The sequence below is a fragment of the Arvicola amphibius genome, chromosome 4, assembly GCF_903992535.2.
Source record: "Arvicola amphibius chromosome 4, mArvAmp1.2, whole genome shotgun sequence".
In the NCBI taxonomy this organism is placed as follows: domain Eukaryota; kingdom Metazoa; phylum Chordata; class Mammalia; order Rodentia; family Cricetidae; genus Arvicola; species Arvicola amphibius.
The window spans coordinates 26,833,804-26,855,974 of NC_052050.1; the positions used below are offsets into that span (position 1 = coordinate 26,833,804).

At 53.5% G+C, this 22,171-nt stretch overlaps 2 protein-coding genes across 2 annotated transcripts; one reads left to right on the forward strand and one right to left on the reverse strand.

Annotated features, from left to right (window-relative positions):
• The first annotated feature begins 366 nt into the window (after positions 1-366).
• Positions 367-12,752, forward strand: Xylt2 (xylosyltransferase 2). Its single transcript, XM_038328490.2, has 11 exons — positions 367-569; positions 5,658-6,150; positions 6,383-6,558; positions 6,752-6,954; positions 7,368-7,448; positions 7,623-7,839; positions 7,927-8,103; positions 8,327-8,589; positions 8,864-9,059; positions 9,622-9,955; positions 11,641-12,752. Exons 1-11 carry the CDS (start codon positions 435-437, stop codon positions 11,961-11,963), a joined length of 2,598 nt encoding a protein of 865 aa, XP_038184418.1. The 5' UTR covers positions 367-434; the 3' UTR covers positions 11,964-12,752.
• A 3,491-nt stretch (positions 12,753-16,243) lies between these two features.
• Positions 16,244-22,147, reverse strand: Mrpl27 (mitochondrial ribosomal protein L27). The gene is made up of 4 exons (XM_038327593.2): positions 22,069-22,147; positions 19,019-19,144; positions 18,474-18,541; positions 16,244-16,600 (listed from the first exon to the last, which is right to left on the reverse strand). The coding sequence occupies exons 1-4, from the start codon at positions 22,106-22,108 to the stop codon at positions 16,394-16,396; spliced, it is 441 nt and encodes a 146-aa protein (XP_038183521.1). The 5' UTR covers positions 22,109-22,147; the 3' UTR covers positions 16,244-16,393.
• Positions 22,148-22,171: the final 24 nt, after the last annotated feature.

Consider the following 22,171-nt stretch of genomic DNA (forward strand, 5'->3'; position numbering starts at 1 on the left):
GAGGAGCGGCCTTCAGGTTTTAGGCAGGGTGGGTGGTACTCACACGCCTGAGAGTGCCAGCATTTCCCAGGGCTGCGGACCGCTGAGTCCCTCCCCCGCATCCCCACTCACACCATGCCCTGCGACATCAGCGCTGTCAGGCCGCCGACTCTCCGCACCCCAGGACAATGCTTTTGCTGCCAGGAGGTGGTGATCCCACACGCAGACACGCTTGGAGACGTGGAAGGGACCCAGAGCGCCTAGAACCCTCCTACGAGATAGGAGCGGAAGACCGGCTCACTGCCTCCTGCCCAGCCCGCGAGAGGGTGGAGCATAGGACTCCGCCCCCGCTCCGCCTATGTGGGCGGGGCGTGGGGCTCTCGTTCCCGCGCCCATGCGCACGCCCGCGGCCGGTTTGCAGGGCCGGACGCGCGCCCAGCGTCCCGGGCAGGAAGATGGTGGCGAGCGCGCGGGTGCAGAAGCTGGTGCGGCGCTACAAGCTGGCGATCGCCACGGCACTGGCCATCCTGCTGCTGCAGGGCCTGGTGGTGTGGAGCTTCAGCGGCCTGGAGGAGGACGAGCCGGGAGAGGTGCTCCGACGGCCGTGCGGGCGGGCAGGCCGGGCGCGGGGGCGCGCGGGGTCCTGGCGGGGCTGCGGGCGGCCCCGGCCAGGCAAGTGGGACACGGGCCGCGTGCGTACAGGGCGCAGGCAGCTTCCTGGAGCCCTACCTCCGTCCCCCAACACTCCCTTCCCAGGCCGGCCTGGCGGGCTGCGTGTGGGAGCGGTGTGTGACCCGGAGGCCGGGGCAGCTGGAGGAATGGGGGCCGCGGAGGGAAGAGCGGGTCATGGTGGGGTGGTCTCCGTCCCGGAGAGCGATGAAGGTCAGGCACGGGGATCGGGGCTAGGAGGAGCGACTGGGCCCTAACCTACTTGAAGGTGGGAAGCCTCAGGCCAAACTTTCTGAAGTTGGGAGGGGGCGGGGGGGTGAACGCGCCGTGGGCGGAGGAGTGGGGGCCGAGGGACCCCGAGCATCTGTGTTCAGCTGCGCCTGAGAAGCAGCGTTTGTCGGTGAAGTGGAACTTAGGGGGTGGATTTATGGCCTGTGACAAAGTGTATACCCCGGAATAGAGTGCAGGAGTGACCCCAAGGGAACAAAAAAACTGAAATGTCCTCAAGGCGTGGCTTTCTCAACCAGGGAAGAACCCGGGTGAATCTTAAGGAGGGGATGGGAATGGAAGGTGAGCCATTGAGTTAGCCTCAGGACTTCAAAGGAGGGAGCCTGCCATCTCTTGCTCTGGGGTAATAGGAATAGCAGCTGCAGATCAGAGCCCCAGCCCCTGATCCTAGCGTTGTTTTTACTTTTGACTGGTGTCTTTTTAGTTGCAGGCTCAGACACACCCTCCTGTAGTGTAGGTTAGGCGTCCGTTCTGGAAAAGTGGAGAGGGTTTGCCTAATCAAAACCCTAAGCTGTGGCCAGAGGTCAGGAGTTCTTGTTCCTGTGTCTCCAGGGTTCTGGGAGAGAGGCTCTGTTGTCATATCCTTTTGGGTTTTACCTGACAGGGTGAAGGCATAGAGCCTGAACACCTTCCCCTTCTGGTCAGTTCCAAAGACCTGGTGTGGAGACTGGGAGAAGAGCTGCCCTTCCAGTTTCAGGCTGGTGAGGGGACCAGGAACAGAGAGACTTGGGACCATGACCCCAATAGGAGCTGAGGACAGTCGTGGGGAAGCTGGCTTGTGTAGGGAGTGAGCTTGTTCTTTGAGCATAAAGACCAGTAGAAAGTTTCAATCAGATGATGAAGTTTCTTTGGGCAACTGGGACACCTCCGATGGAGTGGGCCACAGAGGTGGGGAGAGGTGAGGAGCCTGGTGTGTGAGCCAGGATGCTGGTGAGGACCGGGAGAAGAGCAGAAGTGCACATCAGGGCATCTGAGCCTTCTCAGAGTGGGTGGCTCAGCGGCTGGTTGTCGGAGTCAGTGCATGAGCTGAGGCCCTGCTGCTCGGCCCAGAGCTGGGGATGGGGAATTGAAGACAGGTGAGAGAATCGGGGTCTCTCCCACCAAACACACACACACACACACACACTCACACACTCACACCCCTGGCTAAAGCCAAGAAAGGAACCCTAGACTGGAATGGAGAAAGGTCCCCAGTGGCCCAAAAACTGGAGCCCTGGCAGCCACCTCACCAGACTGGGGTTGTGAAGGAGCATGGTGTAGCATTTGAGGTCAGCACGCAGAAGAGCCTGCTCTCTTCATGGCCTTGTCCTGGCTCCGCTGTCAGGCGGACCACCTCCATCCACTTCTCCTTCTTTTGGGGGTAACAGTGGCACCGATTTTGTTGGGTGATGAAAACCAGGAAGTCAAGCTGTCCCTGTGAATGCTTGGGGGAATTCTCAGCACCTGCCAGGCTGTCGGAACATAACACATGGTCTCAGCATTGCACCCTGGGACATACGTTCATTCATTCATTCAGCCTGTCAGCACATACTAAGTTCTCTCCTATCAGGCACTGTGCTCATATGGGGAATACAGAAATAAAGAATAGGTGAAGTCCTGGCCTGCAGGGCAGACGGTCTACAGGGAGAGGCAGACGGAGCAGGGAAGCTAGAATAATCAGGGGCTGGATCAGCTCGGGAGGCTGGGAACGGCTTCCTCCAGGAAGAGGTGGGCAGGAGAGTTTGAGCAGAGGGGTCTCAGGAGAGTGGGCTAAGCTGGGGATCCTTGGGGAATGAATGGGTAGAGGGTGGGGCACTTTCCCCAAAGATGGTTCCATCCTGTATGGCCGAAGAGACCACAGAAAGGGACTTGAGTGGGTTTTATTGTAAGTGCTGCGGAAAGCTCCACAGCAGGAGCCAATGAGCATTTAAGGAAAGCACTCTGCTGCCCGCGGAGGGGTGAGAGTGGTTACCTGGGATGATCACGAGCCCCCAAAGAGCCACGTGACGGCATTCAAAGCTTTCACTGACGTCCGTTCAGCACTTGTTTTAAATGCAGCCTGAGAAGTCCGGGGTGGGAGCATGTGGGGCGGGGGTGGGCATTTCTGTGTGAGCTTTCTTCGTGGCTTAGGGAGGATTCTAGGATTTTCAGAGTCAGGAAGTGGCAGAGGACTTTATATACCTCCTTGGCAGGGGGGCGTCTCTCAGGCCAGAATGCACCCAGCCAGGGGACCACCCTGATCTATATACCATCCTGCTATTGACCGCAGTCTGTTAAGAGACATAGCTTGAGGTGAGGCTGGGACCTACCAGAGAGAGTTCAGGAGTCGGGGCTGGCTATCCACCAGGGCCTTTCTGTTTGCTTATTGCTGCCTTCTGGTCCCTAGCCTCCTCTGGGATTGTCCTTCTCAGGGTCAGCCAGCTCCCTGCTGCAGTGCGGGGCACCAACCTGCCTATTTCCTCCCACATCCTGTCTCCCACCACAGCCAGCCTGGCTCTGTGCCCTTTTGCACTACCCTCTTCACCAGCCTCCTGATGCACTGATATAGGCTTTGACCCCTAGATCACTCCTCTTTGCCATCACTACCCACCTAATCTTGGGGATGTCTTCCTGTGCTTGCTGTGTGGCTGGGTCAGACGCCACTACTCTGTAGGTTGGCCAGCCCAGGGTGCCCTCCTCAACGTGAGCTTGGAACAGGGTCTCCTGACTGCTCTAATGTCTCAGACATTAAGACATAAGTACACTCAGAGGTAACTTATTGGGCACCTCTGAAGACATCGCTGATCCATCTAGGTGCTGAACAGGGGGCCTGGGTACTGTGGAGAACCTGAAGGCAGCTCCCAGGCTCCTCCTTGTTCCTATGAAAAAGAGCAGGGGAAGCTCACACTGTATGCCACCCTGAGTCCACCATGTGTGACAGCCTAAGCCTTGGCCTCACGTTGACTATTGCTGTCTCAGTGCCCAGTAATAATGAAAAGGACAGCAACCTTTGTGAACACAATACCCACACCAAGACCTTTACAGCCATTCATCTGAGCATGACTTAACTGTTTATGATTGTGACACACTCTTCTGGACTCTGAATATGCCACTGGAGAAACAAGCTGAACACCCCCTGGCAGCGTTTACAGCCATGTGAGTGACAGACAGAAGGGCACGAAATAAATAAGTTCATGTTAGGATGGTTGAAGAGGTCAGCGTGTTTCTTAGGAAAATGTATTACTGTTGCATATGTGTGTATATGTGGGTGGGTGGGTGGGTGAACTTGTGCCTTGGCACGCACGTGGAGCTCAAAGGGCAATCTGTGGGAGTCATTTCTCTCTTTCTGCCACGTGAGTCCCAGAGATCCAGCTCAGGTTGTCAGACTTGTTAGCAAGGGCCTTTATCTGCCAAGCCGTTTTGTTGGTCCACGATCATCAGATTTCTGTGGGAACAGTAAAATGGGATGAGGGAGGCTAGAGCTTTCGGTCCAGGGAGGCCTTGTTGAGAAACACAGTCTGAGCAGAGACTTGAGGAGGCAAGGGTTTGAGCAGTGGGGCATCCACGGAGGGCACCCAGACTGAAGGCACAGCCAATACAGAACTTGAGCCAGCAATGCCGGTTGGGGTGAAGGGACGCGACCTGGGCCCAGGAAGGAGGTGGGAATGAAGCAGAGAGTTCCATAGACATGTGGAGAGAAGAGGTGTCTCATTTGATCCCCACTTTCCCAGCTGAGGGACTGTGATCAGAGAAGCTCGGTGGCTGGTGGTGTGGTAACAGCAGGCCAGAGCACTCACGGGACTCCCCTTGCCCCTTCCCACTCACAGGCATTAGCCAAATGTCCTTCATGTGCCAGCTATTCTATCAGCCCCTGGGGAGATGGTCTGACATGGCTTCTCAGTTTACAGTCTGCTAGAGGAACATCTCGGGTCTTTGAGCTCAGTGTGCCCCCGCTCTGGGGCAGATGAGGTGCTGTCCACCTGAGAAATCCTGTCACAAATACAGAGGTTGGCTACCTCCAGCTGTGGGCCTTCAGCTGGCTGGACCTCAGGTTTCCAGCCAGGGACAGATTGCCTTGCTGGCCACAGGGCTGCCTTTGGTGGCTATGGAGCTTCCTGCCCCTCTTTGGGCTTGCCTGACAGACTTGCTTTGTGCCTGAAGCCTTCCTCTGCCTGCTCTACTTGGGTCCCCCTGTTATTCACAGGGTACCTTCAGCTTCCTGGGAGATCCATCCAATAGTAGAGTCTCAGGCTTCATGACTACTCCCTCCTCCCTCCTGAGCTACTCCCCTGTTGCAGCCTCAGTCTTCCCATGTGAAGAGCTTTAGTGCAACCAATGCTTTGGATGCAAGTGGCGGTTAAGGCTGTCTTCCCAGACAGCCCCCGGTAGGAGGCATGGATTTCAGCGGGGGCACTCCTGGGTCCCCTGCAGGGTTTCTTGGAGAAGGCATGAACATGTATTTTAAAATATACTGAAAGAGAAAGTGGCGTGAGCCCAGAGCAGGCGAAGGAAGTACCGTGCTATACAATATGTAATCTGGAGACCATGTGAGGGGCGATCGCTGAGGTAGGAGGAGTACGGAAGCCACCTGAGCCAGCTGCCCCTGGAGTGTCGCTGTCTGTACAGAGTTATTGAGTGAGCAGGACTCTTCTAGGTATATGATGGTGAAGAGCTTCTACAATTCAAAGTGACCTCGGCCAAGATGGAACTTGCGGCCGGGGGAAAAGGTGAATGACTAACTATGATCTGCATGTCTTTTACAGAAAGGAAGGCAGAGGAAGCCACGACCACTAGACCCTGGTGAGGGCTCTAAGGACACAGACAGCTCTGCAGGGCGCAGGAGCAGTGCTGGTAAAAGGCATGGGCGCTGGCGGGGCCGTGCTGAGGGCCCAGGCGTGCCTGTGGCCAAGGTGGTGCGGGCAGTAACCAGCCGCCAAAGAGCTAGCCGCCGGGTCCCGCCTGCCCCACCTCCAGAGGCACCAGGCCGCCAGAACCTGAGTGGAGCAGCAGCTGGAGAGGCACTGATGGGAGCTGCTGGCTTCCCACCACATGGAGACACAGGGAGCGTGGAGGGGGCCCCCCAGCCCACGGACAACAGCTTCACTCCTAAGTGCGAGATTGTGGGCAAGGATGCACTGTCAGCACTGGCCCGGGCCAGCACCAAGCAATGCCAACAGGAGATCGCCAACGTAGTGTGCCTGCACCAAGCTGGGAGCCTCATGCCCAAGGCTGTGCCCCGGCACTGCCAGCTGCCTGGTGAGGGACTAGGGTACTCTGGTCCTTCCCAGGAACTGACGGGAGGTGATGTGGCCCAGGTCTTCTTGCTCATATCCCAGATGGCCCTCCTTGTCTAAAGTCATGTTAAATGAACGTACCAGTTGGCAGAGAGGGAGCTGAGACCAGGTCTCCCAGTCTAGGCTTCTCCTATTGGGAGGCAGGCAGGTAGCCTTTCCCCCATCTCACCAGTGTCCCTGTCTACTCCACTCAGGCAAGATGAGCCCTGGCATCCAGTGGGAAGAGACTCGGGCCCAGCAGCCTGTTGGTGGCCCTCCAGTCCGCATCGCCTACATGCTGGTGGTTCATGGCCGTGCCATCCGCCAGCTCAAGCGTCTTCTCAAGGCTGTCTACCATGAGCAGCACTTCTTTTATATCCACGTGGATAAGGTACTGTGGGCCGGGGAGACCCAGAGGACCTGGGTGAGCAGAGCAGAGACTGGAGGTTGTAGACAGGTCGGCTCAGATAACTACAGTTGAGGTCCACACTGGTCGAGGATAAGATGGCGGATCCCAGATGGGTGGGGGCTCCAGCTCTGGTGCCCAGCTCCATCTCCTGACCATCCATCCCTTTCTTCCTCAGCGGTCCAACTACCTGTACCGGGAGGTGGTGGAGCTGGCCCAGCACTATGATAATGTGCGGGTGACTCCTTGGCGCATGGTCACCATCTGGGGCGGGGCCAGCCTTCTGAGGATGTACCTGCGGAGCATGAAGGACCTGCTGGAAATCCCTGGCTGGGCCTGGGACTTCTTCATCAACCTGAGTGCCACTGACTATCCAACCAGGTGTGAGGATGGGTGGGCGTGGAGCCCCATCGGTGGCATCAGGGTCGCAGGATCCATTTTGTTTGCTTGCCATTGCATTCTGAGGTCCCCACATCCCAGACCTGGTCCCTTGACCCTAGGCGAGAACTGGGGTGTGGGGCTAGTGAGAGGTGTCCTGACGATCGGGGATAATGAGAAATGAGGAGGAAGAGCCCGAGGCTTGGACCCGGAGCGCCGGGTCAGATAGCAAAGGTGGAGGAGGGATGGCGTATTCTCTGGGTTCCTCAGGTATCATCACCCCAGACAAGGGGCAGGCACATGATGTAGTAGCTCCTGTGGGAAAGGAAGGGAAGAGGTAAAGGTCATTCGGGCTAGAGGCGTCTGTTCTGGGACAGGGACTGAGCCCCAGCTACACAAATTCCTTCCCTCACCAGGACAAATGAGGAGCTGGTGGCATTCTTATCCAAGAACCGGGACAAGAATTTCCTCAAGTCACATGGGCGAGACAATTCCAGGTGAGATAGGTGGTGGGGAAGGAGGCCCTGATGTCTTGCACAGTGCCTCTCACCCAAGGGCACCCAATGGCCTCAGCCCTGGGTTGTAAAGCCCCTAACCCAGTCATAGGTGAAGGCATGCTGGTTGCCAGGTAGAAAGAAGGCTTAGGCTCCTTTCTGTGGGACCTCCCTCAGGTTCATCAAGAAGCAAGGCCTGGACCGGCTTTTCCATGAGTGTGATTCCCACATGTGGCGCCTGGGTGAACGGCAGATCCCAGCGGGCATCGTGGTGGATGGCGGCTCTGACTGGTTTGTGCTGACGCGTAGCTTTGTGGAATACGTGGTGTATACAGACGATCCCCTCGTGGCCCAGCTTCGCCAGTTCTATACCTACACATTGCTTCCCGCCGAGGTGGGTGACCAAGTAGGCGCCAAAGCCAGGGTGGGCACTGGTTGAATGGCCCTTGGTTCACCCGTCCCCCTCTCCTGCCACCTGCAGTCCTTCTTCCACACAGTGCTGGAGAATAGCCCGGCCTGTGAGAGCCTTGTGGACAACAACTTGCGTGTCACCAACTGGAACCGTAAGCTGGGCTGCAAATGCCAGTACAAGCACATCGTGGACTGGTGTGGCTGCTCTCCCAACGACTTCAAGCCGCAGGACTTCCTGCGGCTTCAGGTACACTCCCTCGGACCCAGAAGCCTGCGACCCAGCTTTTTCCCCCATAAGCATTCTGGGTCAGAAGGACAGGGTGGGCTTCCACCTGGAGCAGCTAGCTCCGTGGAGCTGGGCTGCAGCAGCAGGTGGAAAAGTCAAAGAGACCGAGCTGGAAAGAGCCCCTGCTCCCTGCTGTGTTCTGGGGCCCCAGAGCCCTTCATCTTCTTTGTCTCTTCCTCTCCAGCAAGTCTCCAGACCCACCTTCTTTGCCCGGAAGTTTGAGTCAACTGTGAATCAGGAAGTCCTGGAAATTTTGGACTTCCACCTGTATGGCAGCTACCCACCCAGCACCCCAGCCCTCAAGGCCTACTGGGAGAACACCTATGACATGGCTGATGGCCCTGGTGGACTCAGCGATGTCTTACTCACTGCTTACACAGCCTTTGCCCGTCTCAGCCTGCGTCATGCTGCCACTGCTGTACCCCCACAGGCCACTGCACTCTGCAGGTAAGACCCCCACTTCTGACATAGAGCAGGCCCTTAGAGTATGGTGCCTTAAGGGGGGACACAAATCAGAGACAGCTCCTGTCCATAGTAAGCCCCGGCAGGGAAAAAAAAAAAATTTAAGCTGGGTAAAAAAGAGCTAGGATCATATGGGGTGTGAGATTTGGAACCAAAGAAAGTCCTGGGGCCAGGGCTCCCCAGTGTCCCTCCCTGGGACTCAAGGTGGTGTCAGGTGTGCTGATGGCATCTCCCTTTCTCCCTGCTGAAACCTTCCTAGGTTTGAGCCCAGGGGGTTGCCGTCCAGCGTGCACCTGTATTTCTATGACGACCATTTCCAGGGCTACCTGGTGACGCAGGCGGTGCAGCCCTCAGCCCAGGGGCCAGCAGAGACGCTTGAGATGTGGCTGATGCCCCAGGGGTCGCTGAAACTGTTGGGGCGCAGTGACCAGGCCAGCCGGCTCCAGAGTCTGGAGGTGGGACAGGTCCTCCCCCTTGCTTTCTCCTGACCCCCAGCAAGACGCAGGGAGTGGGAAGAGAGGGACAGACACCAAGGGAGGGGTAAGGACTCCATCAGACCTTTATGGGCTGGGCTCTCTGGGCTCTGCTTTCCCGAACACGGCAACCTTGGGGATGCCGGCACAGATAGACCTATGCCACCCTCATAGGCGTACACTAAGGGGTCCTCTCAGATGACACAGGGCCTAGGGACGGAACTGTTGGTTCTAATGGCCTAAAGTGCTAGGATTCCTGGGCTTGGACAGTCCAGATGAGCTTGGGGTGTCCTTTCCTACAGGTTCTGGCTTTGTGGGGGGTGGTCTGCCTTTATGGGCCCCACCAAATAAGGGTTCAGGTGGCAGCCTGGAATAAACCTCAGAGCTGGGAGAGAGGCTTCAGTTGTAGACTCGCCCTTTCAGTTTGAAGATAGGGAACCTGAAAGCGGTAGTGGCTGACCAGGGGTTACACCAGAAGAGGCGGCATGAGAGCAGATAGAAGAACTTCTCCTAAGCTTCTGCCCAGCTGCCTCCCTCCCTGCAGGTTGGCACTGAATGGGACCCCAAAGAACGTCTCTTCCGGAATTTTGGGGGCCTTCTGGGACCCCTGGATGAGCCTGTAGCTATGCAGCGCTGGGCCCGGGGCCCCAACCTCACAGCCACTGTGGTCTGGATTGACCCCACCTATGTCGTGGCCACGTCATATGACATCACGGTAGATGCGGACACCGAGGTCACGCAGTACAAGCCCCCCCTGAGCCGGCCGCTGCGGCCAGGAGCCTGGACTGTTCGCTTGCTTCAGTTCTGGGAGCCCCTGGGTGAGACTCGCTTCCTTGTGCTGCCGTTGACCTTCAACCGCAAACTACCTCTCAGGAAAGGTGAGGATGATGCCCAGATGATGCCCAGATCCCAGGTAGAACAGGGTTTCCCAGGATGCTGGTCCCGTGGCTAAGTGGTAGAAGGGGAAGGCAGGGCTGTGGTCTTCCGTCCCTGTATTGTGGTAGTGGGGGAAGAGAAGCCAGAGTATCAGGCTGACTGCAGTTGGAAATGTGGCTCTGCCCTTACAGCTGGGCCCTGGGCTTCAGGAATGACTCACTCAGCCTTTTCATTATGGGGCACCCCTAGGTGACTGGGACAAAGTCACTCAAGCCAGAGTTAGTGCAAAAGGAAAGCCCTGAAAATGCTTCCGCTCTCACTGGGGACTAGGGGTGTTGTGTGCTAAGGCATCTTGTCCCACATCCTGTCCGGTCTCTGATGCTCCTCCGTACATAATACTCTCAGTGCAGCAGAGCCAGATTAAGGCCTTGACACGCTGGGTCCCACCGTAGCTTGGGATGGCCAGATTCACACGGCCCCCTGGTGATTTGGCTGGGGCTAAGGGGACAGGCCATGGGCAGCTGGAAGCTGAGCACCCTCCTGCAGGGCTTACCTCTGGAGGTGCTGGAATGAATGCTGGCTGAGAGTGGTGGTGGGTGGCATCCCATAGGCAGCTGCCCCCACTGCACACAATGCATAGAAGGCGAAGAAGAACAGGAGTAACCCAGAGCAGTAAGGACGAGGGCCTGGGACAGATACAGGGCAGGCAAGCCACTTCCCCATTGGATGAAGGAGACAGCAGGCTGAGCAGTTAGCTCTGCAGGTAGGCCTGGGACTAAACCTCAGAGGACATAGGTCGAGTGTGTTCTAAGCCGAGGTATGAACTTGGCTCGTGTCTGCACAGGAGGATAGAGTAGAGGTGAAGAAGGTGCAGAGGGGGGTGGGAAGGAAAGCCAAGTCAAGCCAGCCCCGTGTGAAGAACAGGCTACCAAGGGGTCTGGGAGCTACTACAGAGGGGGGTGGGAAGGAAAGCCAAGTCAAGCCAGCCCTGTGTAGAGAACAGGCTACCAAGGGGTCTGGGAGCTACTATGGCCAAGAAATGCCTTGTTCAATGTGAGTCTAAAGTTGGAGGGTTGGGGATTTAGCTCAGCAAGACCAGGGTTCTGACCTCAGCTTAAAAAAAAAAAAAAATCCTAAAGTTAGGAATTTAGGAATGCTTACTTTTTAATTTTGCTTATTTATTTACTGAGACACTGTCTTAAAATGGATCCCAGACTGCCTGGAACTCACTGAATAAGCCCATTCTGGCTTCAAACTCTTGCAATCCTCCTGCCTCGGTCTCATATTTGTTAGAGCTATAAGTGTGAGTGACCAGGCTCAGTACCACTTGGTTTTATACAACTGATGACTTGTTTGTTGGTTTTTTGAGGCAGGGTTTCACTCTGTAACAGCCCTGGCTGTCCTAGACCTCACTCTGTAGATGAGGCTGGCCTTGAACTTAGAGATCCACCTGCCTCTGCCTCCGGAGTGCTGAGGATAAAGGTGTGCGCCACCACCACCTGGCCACAACTAATGATTTTATAGGCATAGAAAGTTCTGTAGCTCGGCCCCCGTCCACTCTATAAGATGAGACCCCCCCCCACCATGGTAAGGTTAGGATGGGAACTTGTGTGTCCAGCCCTGACTCCCATGGATTGGCCTCCATTGGGCTGAAGGGCATGCCTAACTGCTTGTTCTGTACCCACAGATGATGCCAGCTGGTTGCACGCGGGACCACCCCACAATGAATACATGGAGCAGAGTTTCCAGGGCCTAAGTGGCATCCTGAACCTGCCTCAGCCAGAGACCATGGAGGAGGCTGCCAAGAGGCGCACAGAGCTTACGGGTCCTGCACTTGAGGCCTGGACAGATGGGGAGCTGAGTAGTTTCTGGTCTGTGGCAGGATTGTGTGCCACAGGCCCCTCTGCTTGTCCCTCCCTGGAGCTCTGCAGACTGACGAGCTGGAGCTCTCTGTCTCCTGACCCTAAATCAGAGCTGGGGCCTGTCAAAGCTGATGGGCGACTCAGGTAGCAGGGCCCCAGCCAGCACAACCCGGAGGAGCCGGGGAATTGCACCTTATCGACAACGGAGGGACATCTCTCCCACAGACAAGAACCAGAGGCCCAGGCAGTGTGCCCGTGTGAGCCAAAAGGAACCTGCACTGAAGGCAGGGCTGGTGGGTGTAGTGCTCACTACTGCTAATGGCCCTGCAAGAGGTCAGAGGTCTACCGAACCATGAGGGGGGCGCTTCCTCTGCCCCTCTCTAGTTTGTACTTTTTTAAAATTTAAAACGAGTGACAGAGGGAGGAAGATGTGCAATAGGGCTCAGAGCAGGCCCAGGAAGTGGGCTGTGGCCATGGGAAGCACACCGAGCCCATCTGCTCCTGCTCTGGAGAGGTTATGTCTGCCTCACCCTCCAGAGCCTCAATCCCCAGCCTGGGCTGACGGGTTCCCAGCTGAGGGTCTTGAGAGGTACAGGTGTCCCATCAGGCTCCGAGGCCAGGAGAACGGGTGATTTCGGGGGCTGCTGTGGAGCTGGGCTTTAGTGGGACAGCTGCTCGCTCGTCTGGTAGCCAGGAGACCCTAGGGTAGGGGTGCGGCTGGCTCTCAGGCTTTCCAGCACACCCTGCCCTATAAATACAGGGCGTCAGAGCCTGCTGAGATCTGTGCAGTTTCCCACGTGTGTCCTGGAAGAGGGAGCCCCACTGGCAGCGTGGGAAGACTGTCGGGGCGCTCAGAAGAACTGGGAGTCGCGTTGTGCCTGAAGCTCAGTGTGAAGTCTGAAATATGCAACAGAGGAAATATATCTCTATCTCTCCATGCTGAATGTCCTTGTTTGCTTTCTGCTATGCTAAAGACCATGGCTAAAAGCATGGGGAGGGCGGGGTTTATTTCATCTTAGAGCTTATAGTCCGTCACAAAGGGAAGCCAGAGCAGAAGCTTAGAGGCAGGCACTAAACACAGACCATGAATGCTGCTCATAGGCTCGGCCCGCAGTCTCTTGGTCAGCTGCCTTTCTTACACCTTCCGGGACAACTTGCCCAGGGCTGGTGCTACCCACAGTGGCGGGACTCCTGACACCCATTAACGGAGGCATTTTCTCAGTTGAGGTACCTTCTTCTCAGGTGCTCCTAGCATGTGTCAAGTTGACAAACTAGCCAGCACACTGGGGCTCCACATTTTTACCTGCATACGAGGGAGCTGTGGCTGATCCCTGGGCTTTCTAGAAGTCTTAGCTGGTTCTTTGGTAGCCTTGAAATAGTAAGAATCCCTATAGCAAGAACAGTTCAAAAATCCACCCAGCCCATGGATGACTCTCCAGTGCAGCCGTCTTTCTGCGGGAAAATGAGCTCTGGGAAGCTTAGATTCCTCAATGCTGCCCAGCAGGCCAGCATTAGTGGCATTCAGTTCTAAAATGCCCCCACCAGGCACTTTACCTACCACAGGCCAGACTGCAGTAAATGCTGGCTTAGGGGCTAAGGCCCAGCCCCCAAAGCTTCATCTTTCTTGCCACCTACTCAAGTCCCACCTTTGTAGCCCGCTCAGTAACAGGTGGTTGTGGTTATAGCCCACTGGTTAGTTCTGTAGCTTGTCCCCTTACGGCCAGTGGCAGGGACTGAACCGCCGCCCTAGGACCTGAGTGAATGCTGTCAAAGTTCTTCACTTGCCTTGCCTTTCTCAAGCTTTCTGCCTTCCCACCTGATTCTCCTCCTGTCGTCAGTAGAGCTCAGTATTGGCCCTTCGTGCCTTGCATAATGTGGGGGTCAGAATGGAGACGCTGGACCTCTAGAACTCACTTCTTTCGCTGGCACACTGGGCAAAGCTCGGCTTGGCTTAGCTTGGGGAGTAAGTGGCTGATTGCTGCCCAGGCTGCACCGTTTTTTCCTGTGCCAATAGAGGGTGCTCCTGGCCATCTAGAAGCAGTACCAGGGTGGGCTGTTTGCAGTTCTGGAGTCTGGCACTTCCCATCTTCAGGGAGTAAGTCAGGAAAGCAGAGCTGAGAAACGAGGAGCCCCAGGTTAAAGCTGGTGGTGCGGCACTCTTCAGGGAGGGCAGGGAGGCCCCCAGAACTACTGTCACTGCTCTCTGCTGCTCTCACAGGGTGTGGCTGGCCAGCCAGGAAGTGCTAAGGACACACAGAGAATGGCATTTTGGTCGAGAGAAGATGGTTGCTAACACTGACTTCCATTTAAATGAATCTTTGACACTATATTCTAGCTCTCCAGATGGTGAAGGTGTTGTTTTGTTTGCTTTGTTTATTATTTTGGTTTTTCAAGACAGTTTTTTCTGTGTAGCCCTGGCTGTCCTAGAACTCTGTAGACCAGGGCAGCCTCGATCTCAGATCTGCCTGCTTCTGCCTCCCGAGTGCTGGGATTAAAGGTGTGGACCACCACCACTGCCCGACATTTTGTTTTAATTTATCAGTAGCAATTCTTAGGACAGGAACAAAAAGAATTACCAGCTGGATTCAGCAGATGAGACACTGGCAGTAAATCAAGCTGTCAAGGTGGACTGCATACGAGAGCCCACAGCCAGGCCCGACTAACCAGCCTAGAGCACAACGGTCCTCAGCTCACAGCCAGGCCCAGCTAACCAACCTACAGCACAACGGTCCTCAGAGCATTGTCTTGTTTTTTAGTGTACAAATGTGTTAGGGGTGTGCACACATGCATAGGTGCAAGGACAATGTCAGGTATCCCACTCTACTAGTTTCTGCCTTATCCTTTTGAGACAAGCTCTCTTACTGAACCTGGGGCTTGGAGTTTTTTCAGCGGGCTAGCCTGCAAGCCTTGGGGATCCTTCTGTCTCTAGCTCCCAGCACTGGGGTTACAGGTGCACAAAGCTTTTGTGCATAGGTGCTGACCAGAGGACTGTCTTCCAGCCTACCAGGAGCAACTGTTCCTTAGGGAAGGAGCCTTTGCCATCCCCTGAGCCTGTATCCTCCAGCCCAGGTTCCCTCCAGCTCAGAGCAGCAGCAAGAAGTGTACAACATCCTGGTCAGGCCCCTCCCTCGCCATTGGTAAACAAACTGCAGACAACCCTCAGTGAAGACAAAGGTCTGTCTCTTCCTAGCTCCCTAAGGGCCCAGCTCTGAAAAGCTAGAGCAGGTTTCTGTAGGCAGGATGGGGCAACTCCAGCACTGCCAGGCCTCTCCCTCCCTAGGGACAGGGTACCATACAGCAGCTATGTAGGAAACAAAATAAATTTGAGCTGTGGCCCTAGGCTCTGAACTTCCAACTCTGGCACCAGACCCAGGATGGAGGGGTGAGAGCAGAAAACACTGTTCAGACTGACCTTCCAAAGGCCATCTGAGCTGACAGAGAGGGACAGAATGGGCTAGCTGGTGGCCAGAAAGGAGTGAACTCTCTCCCCGAGTGCTTCCTGGACACACTGGGGGCCTGGACTTAGCAGAAGCAACTGGAATGACCAGATGGATAACAGGATGGTGTCAGGAATCTGCTCTCTTGCAGGACAGCCTGGTGTCCCAGCTTGCCTTGCATCCTGAGGCTTAGCTGCTCCCGACCCCTGCACCTGGGCCACCTACAGAGGTTTCCCCAGGGAAACGCAGATGATTCTGGTACTGCCTCCTCTGAGTGGGGGAGGAAGTATGTGCTAGCATCCTGCAGCCAGGGAAGGGGTCTGATGTGGCTAGAATACAACGGAGGAAAAGATGTCAGAAGTTTGGAGAGGCGGGAACATGCCCTGGGCCTTGGGCTCATTGGTCAGACAGAGCAAGGGAAGCTGGGTAACTGGTGCATGATTCCCTTGCTCCCTGTGCTTTTCTTAGTCATAATGGTGTCCCAGAGAGATATTCTGTGTGAGGCTGCCCAGGGACCCAGCAGTGAATCCTGCGGCAGTCAACCGTGTGTTGACTGTTTGACAAAATGGCAGGGCAAATCTCACCAGCAGACTGCATGGTCCTTGGGGCCTGGACTGTTCAGCCCTCTAAGCTTTGGGTGCCTGAAGAACTCTTGGGTGCCTGAATTACTCTTACACAGTATCTACTCAGCCTGGACAGTGTCCTGGCCCATTGGGCAGGACAAGATAAAGGCTACCAAACCCCCAGGGTACTTGAAAGCCCCACTCTGCCTCTGTGGACAGACCCCAGGCCGGAAGGCATGAAAGGGACGGGCAATGTGTGACACTGAAACAGCCACGTAGAGGGTATGTACATGGGGGAAGATGGGGATGCTCCTTCCTCAGCTCCTTGCTGATAGGTCTTTCTTTTCCTTCAGTGGACACGAACAAAATGGCTAGGAACTAGAGCAGTAAGCAGCCCCATCTGGACTTGTCCCCAAATGGCACAGACGCAGGGCTCCAGCGAGCTTTATTGATGCTCACATCAGCACTACCAAAGGGTCTCCAGCAGTCACCATCCAAGGCCTCTTCTCTAGGGACCATGTCCTCAATATGGCCCTGTGACCTGGCTTCAGTCTCCACCCAGTGGTCTCAAAGGGACTTCAAAGCATGGCTACCAGTTTGAAGGTCCCCTCAGGTTTGGCAGGAACCACGTGGACAAAAGTCTTGTAGAGCACAGCCCCCTTGGGCAGACTGGTGACCAGATCCACAGCTTCTGAGTTGTTGGGACTGGGCACATAGACATCTTTGGTGTAGCGGACTATCCCCTCCTCCAGGGCATAGAGGCACTTGTTCCTTCCAAGTCCTACCTGCAACACACAGACCTGGTCAGCTGGAGGAAGACAGGCGGTCACCCCAAGGCTCGGGCCTTTAATTAATACAGAAATATGTGCACCTCTAGGCATTTTTTAAAGATTTATGTATTATGCATACAGTATTCCTCCTGCACGTTTGCCTGCAGGCCAGAAGAGGGCATCAGAGCTCATTATCAATGGTTGAGCCAACAAGTGCTTGCTGGGAATTGAACTCAAAACCTCTGGAAGAGCAGTCAGTGCTCTTAACCTCAGAGCTACCTCACCAGTACCTTAATACAGACTTTTAAAAACTGCCTATACTTTTTTCTTTTACAACTTGAAATTAGATGTACAGTAAAACCCGAGGGGCTGGAGAGATGACTCAATGGCTAGAAGCACTTGCTGTTCTTCCAGAGGACCTGAGTTGACTTCCCAGGGGATCCAACACTCTTTTCTGACCTCCTAGGATATCCACACATACAGACACAGCTATCTAGCTAGCTAGATGGATAGACAGACAGACAGACATTTTTTAAGAAAAGAGAGAGAAAGGCATGGTGGTGCATGCCTGCAATGTTTGCCAGGACTTAGGAAGGGATCACTGCAATCTTAAAACCACCTGGGGATCCATGGAAAGTTCCAGGCCTAGAGGTGCACAGCAAGGAGACCTTGTCTCAGAAACAAACAACAGAACACTGATGTGTGGCAAGTCTTACGCACCAGCCTAGTACTATTTGGTATCTCTCTCTGAGAACATGAGTCCACAAGCCACGAGAGGTGGCACACAGCTGTAACCCAAATATCCAGGTGGCTATGGCAGGAGAATGGAGAATTCGAGGCCAGCTTGGGCAATATAATGAAACCCTTCCTAACCAAACAAACAACAAAATAATAATAAAAACCACCACCACAATAATAATATGGTTCAAATCCTAGCTCTGCTAAATACCACGTGATCTTTGGCAAGTTACTTTAATGTGTCTGCAAACTGTGGATAAACCCCCTACTATGTTCATAAGGTCACCTTAAGGATGGAATGAATGGACATGAAAACCTGGAGCATATTAGCTCAAACGCATCCACCTCTACTGTTACTATTCACGTCCCTTTCTCTGGGAGGGGTTGAGAGTAGGGGTTGCTGATAGGGTCTCACTCCGTAGTTCTGGCTGGCTTCGAACTCAGAGATTGCCTGCTTTTGACTTGAGTCCTGGGTTGAAGGCATACACCAACATGCTGGACCTGATGTTTAAAATTTTTTATTTTATGTATGTGAGTGCTTTGCTTACATGTATATCTGTGTACCACTCGCATGCCTGCTACCACCGAGGACAGAGAGGGTGTCAGATCCTCTAGAACCGGAGTTACAGATGTTTGTGACTCAGCATGTGGGTGCTGGGGATTGAACCCAGGCGCTCTTAAAGCTGAGCCATCTCCCAGCCTCTTTGATGTTGCTTTTAACTGAGGGAAAGTATTTATTGAATCTAATTCTAGTAGAATAAAAATATTTCTTCCTTTTGAGTCATAAGGGGAAATGTTTTAAAATTATAAACTGATAAGAACACTGAAAAGCACGCGCATCAGTAAGAAGTCTGTCACTTTCAAAGATAACTGTATTTTAAGCATATTGTTTCTAGGTCCTCAGGCAGCTGCAAATGCCCCATGTATTATATTATATAACCCACTTCCATTTTCTATGGAAAAGAAAAATGAGTGCTATGATCTAATGTTAGGCAAATCTCAGCTTAAATAGGGTTCCACCACTCTCTGAGCCTCTGGCATTTCAACCATAAACTAGAGATGACATCCACCTCATTGGGATGGGCCAAGGACATATGAGCATGAAAATTAAAAATAAAAATGAAAAGGGGGAAGAGCGAGAGCAACTCACATGGGCGCCTGGGTGCCATCGAAAGTGACGCTGAGTGGCAAGGATGTTCCCAGCATGAACATAGTAACCTGAAAGAAAAGGCCACAGTTGAGCTGACTCAGCACCAGTGATCCCAGAAGCACAGCAAAAATGCTGGGAAATCATGACACTGCAAGGGTTGTCACTAACCGCCAAGCCTGCCCCTGGAAAACATCTCCAAGATGGGCCTACATAAATAGCTAGAAACACACACACACACACACACACACACACGCACGCACGCACGCACGCACGCACGCACGCACACCCATAAGCACACACGCATGCAGCATGCGTGCGCCACCCAGCAGCCTCTTTTTAGTTGCATGGCTAGGAAACCAGAACTCAATGGGCCTGTACCCCTCCCTAGATTTCATCTACCCCTTCAATGGGGAGCCCATGCAATGGTGAACTGTGAGGGTACACACGAGGCACTGCACGGCAGTGGCAGTTCCGCTCTTCTAAGAAAGCGCAAGGCAGCATCCATGGGATGCAGCTGGAAAACAGAAACGAAGGCACACCCTCACCTTCTATTTTCTTGATGCCATAGTGCTTGCCTCGTGATTTCCCGCCCAGGTTCTTGGAGCTGCCACCTGTCTTCTTGGACGCATATCTGACTGCAAGAGCTGCAGCTGTCTTGGGGCTGAAAAGGGCTGTAAATGCAGAGCAAACAGAAACACTGCTGAGGGGCTCCAAACAGGATGCGCCTTCTTTGCCTCTGTGGATCATGTGCTAAGCTGAGCAGCAGCAAGGGAGATGAGAGAGATGGAAGATGTACAAAGGGAACAGGAATGCTAAGGTCAGTGTATGGTGTTCAGAGAATGCGGGGCAGGGAGCAATTCATGCCTGGAATAGATAAGCTGAGAAGTGTGGCGTGGTGTGTGTGTGTGTGTGTGTGTGTGTGTGTGTGTGTAAGGGCAGGCAATGAGCATAAACGGAGGAAGAAATAAACATCGTGTGCTCCGGCTCCCAACACATTCAGCCCTGTTGGACAAAGAAACAGAAGTGGACACCAGAGAGCCACCTGCTTCAAAATTCAATCTCAGCCGGGTGGCGGCGGCACCTGACTTTAATCCCAGCACTTGGGAAGCAGAGGCAGGTGGATCTCTGTGAGCTTGAGGCCAGCCTGATCTACAGAGGGAGTTCCAGGACAGCCAGGACTGTTTCATAGAGAAACCCTGCCTTAGAAAAACAAAACAAAATTCAGTCTCATGCCATAGGGAAGGGCCAGGTCACCGGGCAGGCAAAGGGGCTTTTGCTTCGGCGCCACTGACCACTTTCTTAGCTAGCCACTCACTCACTGACCACCTGTCAACTGTACACCAGGACAGCAGCCTGCCAGGGTGCTTCTGACAGGGGGTGGGCCATTTCAGAAAGGTCACATGTTTAACCTAGATCAGCACTAATCTGACCTCTCCCCTAATCCTGACTTGCTTAACAACATTTATTTTAAAAGGCAAATGACGTGGGAGGAGTTGGAAGGGGTAGATATGGTCAAAATACATTATATATATGAATAAAATTCTCAAAGAATAAAAACACTTCTAAAAGAACATTATCTAAAATGTGTATTAATGGGGCTGGAGAGGTGGCTCAGAGGCTAACAGCACTGACTGCTCTTGTAGCGAACCTCAGTTCAATTTCTTTCCCTCATGCAGTGGCTCATGACCATCTGTAACTTCAGTTCCAGGGGATCCGATGGCTTTTTCTGACCTCTGTGGGTACCAGGCGCACAGCATGGTGCATATACATCACACAGGCAAAACACACAGATAAACTGCAAGCTATTATGGACAGTCTGTTTTTAGCTCTCTAGGGAAGATTACAGGATCATGTCAGTCAGTATCTGTAGAGAAGCTTTATGGGGGTTTGAAGCATAAACTCATAGGGCCAGTTACCTAGGTTTCTCAAATTCTCATGAAAACACAAGAAACTCGCTGGGATACAGGGCTAGAGATTATAAATTACAGAGCGGGCTAGACAGAATGGCATATGAACGCTTTGATCCCAGCACTAAGAAGGCAGAGGGAAGCTGATCTCTGTGAGTTCAAGGCAGTCTGGTCTATAGAGTGAGTTCCAGCAGGACAGTCCGGGCTACATAGTAAGACCCTGCCTCAAAAAATAAAACAAAACATTCAACGCCAAGCAGTGGTGGTGCACGCCTTTAATCCCAGCACTCGGGGGGCAGAGGCAGGCGGAGCTCTGTGAGTTCGAGGCCAAGCCTGGTCTACAAGAGCTAGTTCCAGGAAAGGTAGGGCTGTTACACAAAGAAACCCTGTCTCAAAAAACCAATTAAAAATATACAGAGAGAGAGAGGAGAGAGAGAGAGAGAGAGAGAGAGAGAGAGAGAGAGAGAGAACAAAGGAAAAAAGAACTTACAGAGACATGTTCTATGTTCACCATTGGAAGGTTTCTAATTTTAAACATCCATTTTTTTTCTCTCTGTAGCCCAGGCAGGCCTTGAACTTGCAATCCTCAGGCCTCAGCCTCACACCAAAACTGTAGTTACAGGCACGCACTACCTGGCTTTAGTCACTGACTTAATGGGTGACCGACGTTTTGCTCATCTACATTGCTTCATTCATTAATCTTTGCTCTTGTGAGAAACAAGGAGAACCTGCAGGTTACTCCTTTTCCCGCATTTCACAGGCCAGTAAGACTTGTGGAGCCCATCTTCAGAACAGATGCCATATTCATCCACGTTCCTCCAAGTTCACGACCATCACCTCTAATATCCTGGCCAAATTATCCTATAGCAAGGCTACTAGTCCAGTTTTCCATGGTTTGCCATGATGGTTATTTTATTTATTTATAGATTTTGAGACTGCGATCCGGGCTGGCCTTGGACCTGAGCCAATCCTCCTGCCTCAGGCTCCTAAGTGTAGGTATTACAAACAGCATCATTTCTGGTCCCACCTGATTTCCTTTTCATTCCTGTTTGTTTATTTGCATCTAGCCCACCTCCTCTTAACTTGCTACTCAAAATATAAAACTGGATAGAGTCACTTTCTTGCTTTCTTTCCGCAGATGGTTAGGTCTCTCTTTCAGGTCTTAATAATTATCCCTTCAGAAAAGTTCCTTGAAGACCTAATCTAGGACTCTCCACAGCGCTCATCACAACCACAGCTAAGTTATTTACGCGTTTATTGTCGTACCTACTGAAATCACAGGGGTTGTAATTATCTTTATGCTGATACGCTCCACAGGGTCTCACCAGACCTGAGCATGGGCCATGGTCATATACGCCTGAAAACTCAGCACTAAAACGCAAACTACATTACAAAAACAAAAGCTAAGTCCTGAATAATGACTCGATGAACTTTTTTGAACTGACTCTTCTTCATTTACGAAGGGATCCACTAAACCCGTGGGCAGGGAGAGGATGAAGTATCTAAAGAAACGCTCTCATTCTATTCCGGCAGCACCGCCCACCACGAGTCACGTGACCGGAGACACCCGCCCTCCAAAGGTCGTGAGTCCCTCTCTCCTTTGGCACCCAGGGTTAACCATGGGATCTAGTTTCCATTTCCCAGCCTCCCGGCTGGCTCGCCCCACAATAACCAGTGCGCTGAGATACCTTCTGCCCTCGTCCTCAGGGCAAGCACTGCCGACGCCATGCTTGCGGCTTCACATTCGCTTCCGGGTTGGGAAATCTGCTTCCGCTACTGGAAGCTCTACTT